At 42.2% G+C, this 13641-nt stretch overlaps 1 protein-coding gene across 1 annotated transcript in view; it reads left to right on the plus strand.

Annotated features, from left to right (window-relative positions):
- Nucleotides 1-483: 483 nt before the first annotated feature.
- Nucleotides 484-13641, plus strand: part of LOC120066350 (cytoskeleton-associated protein 5-like) — a 36865-nt gene continuing 23707 nt past the window's right edge. Inside the window, exons 1-19 of the mRNA XM_039017665.1 lie at nucleotides 484-711; nucleotides 1973-2069; nucleotides 2617-2810; nucleotides 3508-3714; nucleotides 3857-4028; nucleotides 4288-4420; nucleotides 4881-4981; nucleotides 5129-5242; nucleotides 5366-5470; nucleotides 5577-5666; nucleotides 6090-6254; nucleotides 6507-6635; nucleotides 9868-10032; nucleotides 10462-10554; nucleotides 10793-10903; nucleotides 11381-11473; nucleotides 11693-11878; nucleotides 12811-12905; nucleotides 13079-13262. Coding sequence (XP_038873593.1) covers nucleotides 2013-2069; nucleotides 2617-2810; nucleotides 3508-3714; nucleotides 3857-4028; nucleotides 4288-4420; nucleotides 4881-4981; nucleotides 5129-5242; nucleotides 5366-5470; nucleotides 5577-5666; nucleotides 6090-6254; nucleotides 6507-6635; nucleotides 9868-10032; nucleotides 10462-10554; nucleotides 10793-10903; nucleotides 11381-11473; nucleotides 11693-11878; nucleotides 12811-12905; nucleotides 13079-13262 — 2394 coding nt within the window. The 5' untranslated portion in view covers nucleotides 484-711; nucleotides 1973-2012. The remainder of the gene's footprint in view (nucleotides 712-1972; nucleotides 2070-2616; nucleotides 2811-3507; nucleotides 3715-3856; nucleotides 4029-4287; nucleotides 4421-4880; nucleotides 4982-5128; nucleotides 5243-5365; nucleotides 5471-5576; nucleotides 5667-6089; nucleotides 6255-6506; nucleotides 6636-9867; nucleotides 10033-10461; nucleotides 10555-10792; nucleotides 10904-11380; nucleotides 11474-11692; nucleotides 11879-12810; nucleotides 12906-13078; nucleotides 13263-13641) is intronic.

A 13641-nucleotide genomic window follows, 5' to 3' on the forward strand; every position in this document is an offset into this window, starting at 1 on the left:
TAAATAGTTTATGTCTATGCTGTATACATCAGTCAATGTGTGAAATATATGTACTGTAGGCAGAGATCAAGGCCAGGGCAAGCAGCAGAAGGCAGACAAGGCAGAGAAGGGAAGGGACAGGGGTGGACTGAAGACAATAGAGAGAGCACCAAGCTCACCTCGGGGCAGACAGTGGTATTAGTTTGAGGACTGATTCATTATCCCTCAAGCACTGGGGATGAAATAGAATAAACCATGATCATGCTGTCTGTCTGTACCTTTACAGTTTCAGGGCTCACATTATGTTAATGCCTATGCCTTGTGCTATATGCAGATATGCAATTTGCTCTATGAGCAGGAATTGGCATCAGAATACTTGTGATTGAATGTTGCCATGTTTAAATGTTTAACTGGCAATGACGTAGGGTGACTGCTTGAGGCGGTGCCCCTCTCTGTGGAGCTCCCTCTGACTCTCCGCCCTTGGAGGCGTTTCAAATCTCGCAGAGAGTAATGATCAAATATCGTCTCTATCTATATAACGTTAGCTAGCTAACGTCATTTTGCCTACCAGAAAGACCCCCAGGTCACCAAAAGGCCTTTATTCATAGTTTTGCGTGTTAGCTACTACATACTGAAAGGCTAGCCCGCGTTTTCCATCAGACTTCGACATTATTGTTCTGCGATTTCTGGGCCCTGTGGTGCGCGGATGGATTAGCTTTGTGGCAGACAATAGTGAGTCTTATTGTGTGCATATGCCAGCTTAATACAATGTCATCATGCCTTATATTTTACTCCACGTTATACTGGTTGGTGAGAAAGTATTGTTATAAATAGTCAAAATGGTTGGTTGTGTTTTGGGCGTGTTGACAGGCGCATCTAGCTAAGTTGCTAGCTACTGTTGCTAACCATTATTAGCTAGCTTCTGTTGATGTTGTCAGCTGACGTTTGCAAGAACAGTCTTAACTTAGCATCGTTAGTTAGCTAACTATCTGTGCATTGATGCTGAACTGTGCTCCTTGATTCTAAGTAGGTATATATATATATATATATATATCGTTATTTGTTACCGAACATAGCTAGACTACATGCGGGCGAGGTTCTGTCAGGAATGTTTATCATTAGCCTAACGTTAGTTAACCTATTGAGATTGTGTTGAAGATGGAGCCTTTTCCAAGCCTTTTTCCATCATGCCATGCGTGTGTTTATTGTATTATCATTGAACACACTATGTTTGGCATTACTTTGCTTACTAGTTAAATCGATGTTTGCTAGTGTCGCAGACTCGCAGTTAACTAATGTAGCTAACTTAGCTGGTTAGTTAGTGTAGCTAAGCCATCTAACCTTACCCAGCCAAAATATTTAACTCGCCCCAGCCAGCCAGTCTGCCATATCATAGCTTGCCAGACTCTGTTGCCATGTTTTTTGGCAAATCTTTACATATCGCTCAGCAATTTGCAAATAGAACCATATAGGTTATGTTTGCAAGTAACTAATTTGGCTAGCTAACGTTAGTTAGATAACTAGATGACTAACATATTGTTGATGAAATATGCACTTCATGTGTTAAAGCTGTTTACCCCAAACTGCATAGATCAATATGAAATCTGACAAGGCAGCCTCTCCTGAGAATGCATTAGGGGAGAATCGCATGGTTTGTCCTTTCAAATAGAGCTGTAGTACAGCCATTTTAACCACAACTAGCGGGGTATTGTAATGGCTACGTTTTGTCTTTAGATCTCTACTCAGACATTGTATTAGGCAAGCTAATGGTTCTACTGAATTATGTCTGCACTTTGTACACAAGTGCTATTAGTGTAGGCCAGAGTATCATACTGATGCTTTCATGAATACATTGCATGATGTTTTCTAATTTCACATTGGTATGATAACTATGGAAATGACTGCACTATTGACATACCAGCACTCATTCCAACTTAAAATATATTTCACATAAAACATGGTGACTCACTTTGTTTTCATATTTCCATGACAGTTGAATTTGTAAGGCCTAAGGCAAACACACAGAGGTCATCATGGGTGACGACAGTGAGTGGATGAAGTTGCCCATCGACCAGAAGTGTGAACACAAGGTGATTACCCCTTACACACACTATAAAACAAACCTGACTCTCCTCAGTGTTGAATCCTTGCTGGATGCGTTTCACCAGCTGTGGTTTTGTTTCATAAAATGGTATTCAATAGCACACTCAGTATTCTCATTGTAAGATCATTTATAGAGCAGCTTTTATTGAACATGTTTTTTCCCACATAACATCTAATTTAGACTGGTTTTCCAGCAGCATAGAGCTAGACTGGAGAAGGCTTATTGGCTTCTTCCAAAAGGATAACTTAAAACCCAGTAACACTTATGATTTAGAGTTTCGAATCCCTCTTCAGAGTTTCTCTCAAATGATCGAAACCCCTTACTGACTGCTTCAATCACAATGTTTTATATGCTAGGCCAATCAACAGCCCAATATAACATCCAAAGAAGGCCCATTTTAAATTAGTTTCTCTACTCTGGCATTCCAACTAGAATCTGGATCACATCACCCTATCCCTTAGTTACAAACTCGAAATGACCTTGACTCCCTCTCCTCACAATGCTCACTATTCTCCTGCTTCATCCCAACCAAGGTATGGAAGGCCAGACTAAATGGCTATGAAGAAGCCCTGAAGCTCTTCCAGCGTATAGAGGACGAGAAGAGCCCAGAATGGGGCAAATACCTGGGCCTGCTTAAGAAGTTTGTGACAGACTCAAATGCTGTGGCCCAGCTCAAGGGCCTCGAGGCAGCACTTGCTTACGTTGAGAATGCTCATTTGGCTGGCAAGTAAGTATTAAAACTACATCTGACTACTAGACTGTACTGTGTAAAAATGAGTAATACCTAGCTTGTTCTCAGTCTTCAGGCTACTTGAATATTTCCTGATGTAAACACTGTTTAAATAATTAATGAATAGGCCTAATTTATAGCCTGGGTGTACAGGTTAGGTGATTTCATAGAATTATAATACATGACTCATCGTAATTCTATGGATTAATATAACAACAGTCTCCCAGTGAAATCTTTCTGTTTGTGTTATAAGTACTGCTCTCTGTGTGAGTATGGGCTTGTTGTGGAAAGCTCCAGTAAGATGCAACACAGTCAGGAGAAATGTGATGCCTGTCTGATATTTATTTATGGCGTGAGTCAGTCTGACATCATAGCCGTCTATTGTGTGCAGCCTATTGGGCAAGGATTACACTATTGAATGACTGGTAGATACTGAGTTTAGCTAAAAGGTGGTATTTCCAGATGACCTCTTCCACCTCCTGGACAGCGTCTGGTTATGAACAACATGGTATTATATTGTACAAAAACAAGCACTTGCATTCTACAATGGTATCTAATGTCAAATATTGTTTCCACAAACCCTTGTTATATGATGTACACTCCACAGTATGTATTCCACATTTTACAGAATTTTAACGGCTTGTATTTGAATGGTTGGCTAAGTATTCTTCTCTGTATTGTGCTTGTGTTCCAGAACATCAGGAGAGGTGGTGTCTGGAGTGGTCAGTAAAGTGTTTAACCAGCCTAAAGCCAGGGCCAAAGAGCTGGGCTCTGACATCTGCCTCATGTACATAGAGATCGAGAGGGCTGAGGTGGTTCAGGACGAGCTCATCAAAGGCCTCGATAACAAAAACCCTAAGATTGTTGTCACCTGTATTGAAACTTTAAGGAAGGCACTTAGGTGAGTTGTTCAATTTCTTAGTTTTCCTAGAGATTTCTCCAACCAATTAATTCTCTTTTTTTTCTTTTTTTACCATCGCTATTTTCATTACATACATAGGCCTAAATTCTGAAATGTAACATGATTTTTCTTTTATTTCCAGTGAATTTGGCTCCAAGATTATTACCCTGAAGCCAGTGGTGAAAGTTTTGCCCAAACAGTTTGAGTCGAGAGAAAAGGCAGTCCGAGATGAGGCCAAACTACTCTCAGTAGAGATCTATAAATGGATCCGGGATGCTCTGCGACCTCCTCTCCAGGGCATCAACTCTGTTCAGGTGTGATGACACTTCTGAACACTTTCATACACATCCCATCTCCTCTTTGCCTTCTCAAAACGCATAGGAGAAGAAGTTCTGAGGGGAGGGACGTTGGACCTTCTCCAATAATAGGATTATAGCATGGAATTGTGGAAAGACAAATTGAGATGCAGCTAGAGTTTCCGTATGCTCATGTGCAGTATGGGTCTCCCTAAATGCCGGAACAACCGATGAATGGGATGTCTTACAGTTGGGTATCTTACTCTTTCTTCCACAGTTGAAAGAGCTGGAAGAGGAGTGGGTGAAGCTGCCAACAACGGCCCCTAAACAGAGTCGCTTCCTCCGCTCCCAGCAGGCCCTCAAGGCCAGGTTTGAACAGCAGCAAGCGGCTGGAGGAGACGAGGCAGACGGTAGGCTTTCTCATAAATAGTTTTGATGTTCACATTTAAGCCTTTTACACCCCCCCCCCCCCCTTTTTCCTAGCCTGGGTGGCGGTGTGTTTGTGCTATCTTGCCCACTCCTTATGGAAATGTTGGCTAGATGGAACAATCAGATCTGTGACTAGGCTGCTTTTTACCCCCTGCAGCTTAATTCCATTTGTGGAACAATTGATCTTCATCGATGGCGTTTGAGAGTGAATTTGTGCAGTGCTTTATAACTTTGTGAAAGTGAACTTTAAATGCCCAGGTGTTGTTGAAAGACAAGAAGATTGACGTATGATGGAAACTGAGAAAGGCCTTTGTGCTGAAGCGTCAACATCAAACCGTCTCCAATATATCCCCTCGTCTTTTTTTCTTCTTCACTACTCTTACTAATGAGATGGGTCTAGGACAACAAAATCAGATGGTCTCAGTCTGTAAACTCTTTCAGGAGATGACGATGACGAACCTGCACCTCAAGTTGATCCTTATGAGCTGCTGGAACCAGTGGAGATCCTCTCAAAACTACCTAAAGACTTCTATGACAAAATTGTAAGTTTGAGCCCCTGTGTTTTAGGAAAGGCCCTATTGGATCTTTGGATGTGATGTAATGCTAAATGTGTCTAAATTATTTTATATGATTAGTTTCACTGCAATTTTGTTTCTTGTAACAACTATCTGATTTTTATCTGACCATAGGAGGCCAGAAAATGGCAGGAGAGGAAAGAGGCCTTAGAAGCATTGGAGACCTTGGCTAAAACCCCTAAATTGGAGAACGGTGACTATGGGGACTTAGTCAGAGCACTAAAAAAGGTACAGTACCATGCATATCAGCTTAATGGAGATGCCAGGGATCCTGGGAAATGGAATGTGTCTCAAGGAAGTAGGTCGGTCGACAATGAAAAATCTACTGAACAACTCTGTCTTGTTTTCCAGGTTATTGGGAAAGATGCAAATGTTATGTTGGTGACCTTGGCAGCCAAGTGTTTGGCTGGACTAGCTGCTGGGCTCCGGAAGAAGTTTGGAACATATGCAGGACATGTAAGTTAACTAGCTAGCTATCCTCATGGCAGAGGGAACATCTCTTTATGCATCTTGATTTCTGACAAAAAATAAGTACTTATATATTATGCGCAATGTTTTCAAGGTGGTGCCAACGATTTTAGAAAAGTTTAAAGAGAAGAAACCTCAAGTGGTCCAGGCCTTGCAAGAGGCTATTGATGCAGTCTTCCTTACTGTGAGTATGCTGTTTCATCCAGTGTAGATGCGTATAGATTGCATTTGGATTATTGTTACAGTGATATTTGTGTTGTTCATTCGATTAGTTCCTCAATTTCTTGATTAACCCGGAAGCCAGCCGCACCAATGTGTCGGAGGAAACACCGTACAACTGGCGACCGTGTCAGTGCATGCTCCCGGCCCGCCACATGAGTCTCTAGAGCGCAATGGGACATCCCTGCCAGCCAAACCCTTCCCTAACCCGTACGATGCTGGCCAATTATATGCAGCCTCATGGGTCTCCCTGTCGCTGCCGGCTGCGACACAGCCCGGGATCGAACCCAGATCTGTAGTGACTCCGCTAGCACTGCCTTAGACTGCTGCGCCACTCGGGAGGCCTTCAATGTCTTGTTTTTGACACAATCCTATCCATGTTTTTCAGACAACTCTCCAGAATATCAGTGAGGATGTATTGGGGGTGATGGACAATAAGAACCCTTCCATCAAACAACAGGCCTCTCTGTTCCTGGCCAGAAGCTTCCGCCACTGTACCCAAGCCACATTGCCAAAGAGCATGCTCAAAGCTTTCTGCCCTGCATTTCTCAAGGTATCTGAACATTTCCTATTTCTAAGCAGGCAAATTCAGGGCTGGTTTCCCAGAAACAGATTAAGTGTTGTCCTGGACTAAATAGCATGCTTAGTCAAGACTCTAACATTGTAAATGCTTTTTAGTCTAGGACTAGGCGTTATCTGTGTCTGGGAAAATGGCCCTCTGTTCAAATTATGCTCTGTGCTCAAATTTGTGATTGAGTGTATGGAGTAATGCTCATACTCCTGATCTCTTGATTAACCCTCTCAGCAAGTGAATGATTCGGCCCCAGAGGTGAGAGATGCTGCGTATGAAGCTTTGGGTACAGCCATGAAGGTGGTGGGTGAGAAGGCTGTCAACCCATTCCTGACTGATCTGGATAAACTCAAGCTTGACAAGGTGAGGCTAGGGCTGTTGCGATGACCGTATTACCGCCACACCGGCGGTCACGAGTCATGAAGGCAGTCAAATTCCACGTCACCGTTTAGTCACGGTAATGATGATTCTCCAAGTTCTTATGCTGCTGATGGTCATTAGTAGCCAACCAAACTTGCTAGCTGCCTGGTACTCAGCACTCTATTGTCCCTCTAATCACACTGACATCAATGCAAATGTGTTCGAAAATCTAATCAAACACTTCATGAGAGCCCATGAGCTCATGTTGTGCAACATTTCTATAGGCTATGCAATTGTGCGAGAAAACAGAGTGATGGCCTCTATTAAAAAGAGGAGGATCCCATCAGCTTTCTATAGGCTTGCCCTACTATATTTATTTCTCAACTTTCCTAATGTTAAGCACATTGCTTATCTTTACAACAGGAGTATAGCCTACCTGACTGGCATGAAAATGAACCACAGGAAAAGTGTCCTCCATTCACTATTTAAGTGCATAGATGACATGATTTTTTCCCGCTACCTCTGTTTGGAGACTGGTTCATTGTCATGCACCTGTCTAAATCCAAACTTCACACATATATGTTGATGGATTCTGGGTGCTAAACACCTAAACTTGGGATAAGGTTAATTATCATGTATCCTATTGAAATATTGAGTGCTATGGTTTAGAGGGTCTACACCAGAAGTTCATTGTTATCTGTAGGAGGAAGGTATATAGTGTGTGCAACTAAGCTTGGAATGTACTGAGTGCAGGGAAAGCGATCACATGTGGCAGGCATTGATAAGGGGGGAGAGCCATGGATTACTGATGAAGGGGGTCTAGGTCAGGTCACGTTACGTTAAGGGAGAAATAAAAGTTTATGGCCCGTATCACTTAGTGTCCTGCCTTGCAGTAAAGATACAATGTTTGTACAGATGTGTAGGAGGAGACTCCGTCTAGGAGGAAGGGTTAAATATCAGTGCTTTTGTGAAAAGGTTTTTGTCTAATGCAGCTGTATTGATCCTCTGGGAAGAATAAACTTGGTTAAGCTTTCATAGTGTCACTGAAATTAGAACCTGACAAGATTAAATCAAGGATAGTCTGATGGGTGACAGTATTAGCCTATCACTTGTGAATTATATATTATCACTTGGGAATGATGCCCAGCATAAGAAACAATGCCTTTTTTTGCGTGACTTTTTCGAATCAGTCGCACACCTCATGTAGCTTAGTCCATAGTCCTTTAGTTGTGATACAAACCTTATCAAAACACAAAGTGGCCAAATAACATCTTAGAATTAAGCACATTAATCCGCTTTACAAGGAGTGTAGAGCCTAACTGGCATATATAAGCAGCCCATGAGTTTCAAGTTTGGGGAAGATAATTTTCCCCATAAAAATGCACCTTTTATAATAAAAGCATTGCATGTATAATCGCATTTGCGGTCACTTTTGATAATGGTGTTTTCCCGCTAATGGAACATTCATGCTTATAGCTTCCTGCTGTGTGCGCATTGCTGCACTTATAATGTGAATAAATAGCTTAATAGTTTATTAACATATTTTAAGCTAAACGTTCTGATCTGTTGCGTCAGCCACAATTCGTTAAAAAAATAAAAATTGGTGCTAGTAGTTGTATTCATTTGGGATCTATCGCATCCCACAACTGTCTCAGACTATGTTTGGAATATTTATTTCTCACACAGAATAGAATAGGTGAACTTTTGTACTATGGGGATAGTAGATTGACATAGGCTAGTGCTTTTGCTGTTCCTTTAGGCCTACTCATCTTGTTGGCTGACGAAAAGTAAATATGGACCGTTCTTCCAATATGCATCTCGGAATTGGATAAGGGCGCACACAGTTGCATCCCTGATGTCTGTCTTCACTTGTAGCCAATGAGTAACACCTGATCACGTGATGGAGAACCATGTGAGTGAGAGGTGCTTTAGAGCGCGCAGCACTCTGGGAGAAGGGCACAATGCAGCACTCTGGGAGAAGGGCACAATGCAGCACTCTGGGAGAAGGGCACAATGCAGCACTCTGGGAGAAGGGCACAATGCAGCACTCTGGGAGAAGGGCACAATGCAGCACTCTGGGAGAAGGGCACAATGCAGCACTCTGGGAGAAGGGCACAATGCAGCACTCTGGGAGAAGGGCACAATGCAGCACTCTGGGAGAAGGGCACAATGCAGCACTCTGGGAGAAGGGCACAATGCAGCACTCTGGGAGAAGGGCACAACAGCCACTGGCCGTAAAAGGCATCAAGTTTTTTTTTAGGGTGCGTTATGGCCACACAAAGGGATGCCGTTGGGAAATTCGAGGCATTATCAAGTGCTTGTCAAATTGTGAATAAGAGACGGATGAAGTGCGACTTTTCAATGCATCATTAGTCGCATCATGCAGCCCTACAATGTATTAAATCAAAACATATAGCCCAACGTTTGTAGAACTAAAGTTAAATTACTAACTCTAAATTAAGCATATAGAAGTACTTTTTTTTTTGGTAACCGCTCAACACAGAATAGCCGCATGTGCGCACACCCTCAAATCATTTGGAGAAAATATCCTTTCTATTTTATTCAGCTTTGTTCAATTGTATTCTTCAAACTATAAAATAATGCCACGGAATTCTAAGCAAATCTTGTCTGCTAAATAAACTAGTGTAGCCACAGCCATTTGTCATAGCCATATCGGACCTAACATGAGCACAACTCAAAGTATGCTATTCTGTTCTTCTGAAATAGACTACATTTTCTTCATATCATGTTTCTTTAGACCTAAAATAAATAATGGATTAGTGATGGTGTAGGCTATATTAAATGGATTTAAAATGTAGATGTTCCAAAGGTCTGCATCAGTGGCTTGTATGGAAGCCAGGAGATGCTAAATGTGTTTATGTCAATTACCGTGAGACCGACAGTTATTTGCTTGACAATCACCGGCTGACAATTTCGTGACCGCCACAGCCCTAAGCAAGTCCATATAAAAGATTTATCAGTCTATTCTTTTCTATATATATATATATATTTATATATATTCCTTATCAGTATCCTTATTATTGTTATCTTGTGTTGCTTATCCTATGAAAAACTAGTTTACCCCTTCAGACTAGTTGAGGCCAATGTAGATGAGTTCTTTATTGGATAAGGGTTATATTATGAGTGAGTGAGTGAGGTTGTACCCTTTTGAAGTTTAGCCGTTAAAGAGTTGATAACAAATGAAATGACCTGACCTCCATCTCTAAATGAACAGATTAAAGAAAGTGCTGATAAAGTGGAACTGCTGGGAAAGAAAGGAGGTGGAGGAGCGGAGAAGAAGGCACCTGCTGCAAAGGTTGCACCGCCTGCAAAGGTTGCACCGCCTGCTGAGAATCCAGCTAGATCCTCTGGACCACCCAAGAAGGCCTCAGCAGCTAAGGTGTGATTGGGTGATTGATTATACAATTATAATGCATATAAAGCCACTCCGGCCTGAGACAACATTACAAAGTGAATCCCAGGCTACCAGTTTTGTTTACCAGGCTCACTACACTGCCCCTAATGAGACACAGGAACCATAGTAGTAATAATAATAGATTGCATCTATATAGCGCCTTTCCACCTACAGTAGGTGCTCAAAGCGCTTTGCATAGTAAAGTGGGTGAAAGTCACTACTTCCACCACCAATGTGTGGCAACCAGTTGGGTGATGCACAGCAACCTTTTTGTGGCGGGAACACTCACCATACATCAGCTATCATGGTGGAGAGGTCAGGAGTGATGAATGCCAATTGGGGATTCGGGCAATGATTAGGTGGCCAACTACTATTAAAAAGTTATATTTTTTGTGTTTTTCATTATTTTTGCAGTCTGGTGGACCTCCTAAGAAAGGGAAATCTGCTCTGGGTGCCAAAGGAAAGAAAGTTACTGAAACAAAGGAATTCATAGAGACAGAACTATCGGTAAGTTGGCTCATAACGTTTCACGGTTGTTTCGCAAATTGTAATGTGCAGCCATTTCACCATAGGAATACTCAGTTGTGTTTTGATGCTTTAGTGATCTGTTTCGACATGAGTGAAGCAGTCGTCTCTAGGGTTGGCTCTGGCCCTCTGACCCCGGTTCCTCTCTAGGTTTCTTCTTTCTAGGGAGTTTTTCCTCTTTTCATTAACTTGAGTGCGTTCTTCTGTCTGTGTCCTCTAGATCGAGGTATGTGAGGAGAAGTCGGCCGCAGTGCTCCCTGCCTCCTGCATGCAGCTGCTGGACTCTGCTAACTGGAAGGAGAGACTGGCCAGCATGGAGGAGTTTCAGAAGGTAACTAGTTTTGACCTTGTATAGTTTGACTTCGTTTTTGCTCATACAGTGCATTCAGAAAGTATTCAGACCTCTTCCCCTTTTCCACATGTTGTTACGTTACAGCCTTATTCTAAAATGGATTAAATAGTTTTGGCTTTGTCATTATGAGGTATTGTGTGTAGATTGGGGGGAACGATTTGGTCCATTTTAGAATAAGGCTGTAACGTAACAAAATGTGGATAAAGTCATACTTTCCAAGTGCGCTGTACCTCATAATAAGATACATTTGTGTTCTATTTAATTTGGTGCTTTTGCTCATGTCATGAACATGCTCCATACAACATAATGGTATTGTCATCTGAATTCCAATGTATTTTTAGCATCTACAACTGGCATATAAACATATAAACGTGTAAATAGGTTAGAGACATATTTTAAGTGGCGGCGTCATGTACTGTTATCTTATGCTATGTTCTTTCATGTGATTGTCATCAGGCTGTGGAGCAGATGGACAAGAATGAGATGCCGTGCCAGGCTCTGGTCAGGATGCTGGCCAAGAAGCCAGGCTGGAAAGAGACTAACTTCCAGGTACAGTATACACACTTTAAACACTTACCGATAAAATGGAAGTATCACCAACAAGTATATATTTTAGTGGACAGTCCCTTTTTTTGGTATTGGACCTTGTTTTTGTCCAGCTCCTGTCATTATTTTGGATGCGTGTAGAAAGAAAAACGTATTCACTAGATGGATCCACCCACATGGCTCTGTCTTCATAACTGACTTTTGGCTCTTGGGTTTGTTCAGGTGATGCAGATGAAGCTCCACATTGTGGGTCTGATAGCCCAGAAGGGCTCCTTCTCCAAGACGTCTGCCTTCGTGGTGCTGGACGGCTTGGTTGATAAAATAGGAGATGTGAAGTGTGGGGGTAAAGCTAAGGAGGGCCTGACTGCTACTGCCGAGGCCTGCTCCCTCCCCTGGACTGCTGAACAGGTCTGTTGTCACTATTTGTTTATGACACTGCTGTTCTGGTAGTCTGTTTTTGAATGAAAAGAACAAGACTAAGAAATATGAGAACACAAGTAGGATATATATCACAGCGGTCCCAGGACTGGTTTGGCGATTAGTATGTCATATGTCTGTTCTACAATATATATATTCCCAAATATTACATTTTTCTGTTACAATGTGTGCACTGAACTGACATGCAGGATTGTTGATGACGCTCCGATGTTCTGATCAATGTCATTAAATAGTCTATAATGGACATCACAGCGGCGCTCAACTCAGACAGCAGTGTGTAGCCTACTGTAGTTGCTGGCAAAGTCATTCAAAGCCGATACTTTAGAACTTTCCAGTGCTACTATCTTTGCCATGTAACGGTGTTAATGAAACTAAATCAAAGACCACGTTTCCCCTCTTATGGCTCTCGTGACTTGAACCTTGAGAGGAATATTTACCTTGCATAGAACACACTGCAACTAGCAGACTAGGTCATAGGTCAACTATGGGGCTCATGTACATGTACAAAATTATAATTTTCCTTAAAAGCATGATGATGGTCATGACTTTCTTACATGAAAGGGAGTTTAACTTGGCCCCAACCAATCAAACTGAGATCCTCTTAAGTTTCAGTCATTGGCCTTATTTTTTATTTTTCAACTGGTCCCTGGTCTGTAATGGTTTGACTGGGATAGGGTCCAAGGCAGACAACATGAAAGAGGGTTACTGGTTTATAGATATGATTCCACTTTCTCTAAGAACGTCGCCTGATGGTCCTAAGGGAACATTCTCTGTGGGACCTTTGTCTAGTTCCCTGTACGTTCCCAGGACATCACTGAGGACCATGTCAGGACCTTTTTAGGACGTTCCCAGGACTTTCATGGACATCGCGTAGTTTTTCACTAATGTGCTTCATCCCTCAGGTGGTCTCCATGGTTTTTGCACAGAAGAATCCAAAAAATCAAGCTGAAACCCTCAACTGGTTGTCTAATGCCATGAAGGAATTTGGATTTACTGGGTTAGTCTTACTTTCCATTATTGGAAGTGTATTCATCTACCAATAACAGTATCAACGCCTTCACTGTCCTATGATTTTAGATATTTTAATTCACCAAATCATTGTGGTAACACAAGTCTGCAGGTAAAATGCTTTGTGTTATAAACATTTCTGATAATGTGTATCCCCTGCAGCATCAATGTGAAGGGTTTCATCAACAATGTCAAGACGGCGTTGGGTGCGACCAACCCTGCGGTGCGGACCGCAGCCATCACCCTCCTAGGAGTCATGTACCTGTACATGGGAGCTCCTCTACGTATGTTCTTCGAGGATGAGAAACCTGCCCTGCTGAAACAGATTGACGATGAGTTTGAAAAGGTAGGAAAACCGTGTGAGCAGCATGTTGAGTGAAGTAAACAATATAGTATTTGATGTATGTCTTTTTTCCCTTCTTCCTAATGACTGGCCTCTCTTTGAAATTGGTAGCTAGAGGTTTATTTAAACTTTGATCTGTTCGGTCTACATAAGATGATTCTCTTGTGAACAGACTATTTAAACATTCTGGTACCGTCGATCTGTCATCAGGCTTTAGGCTGCATGAGATAACGAGCAGAATTAGTTCAGTGTTTGGGTTTTCGTCACAGGTTATTTCGACGAATCGGGTTTGGGCGAAGGCAGTGGTCCAACTGGGGGTGGGGATATCCAGCCTGAATAAAAACAGCCGGTATTATCAGTGGGGTGGGGCTGTTTTCTTTTG

The sequence above is a fragment of the Salvelinus namaycush genome, chromosome 21 (genome assembly GCF_016432855.1).
Source record: "Salvelinus namaycush isolate Seneca chromosome 21, SaNama_1.0, whole genome shotgun sequence".
Classification (NCBI taxonomy): Eukaryota; Metazoa; Chordata; class Actinopteri; order Salmoniformes; family Salmonidae; genus Salvelinus; species Salvelinus namaycush.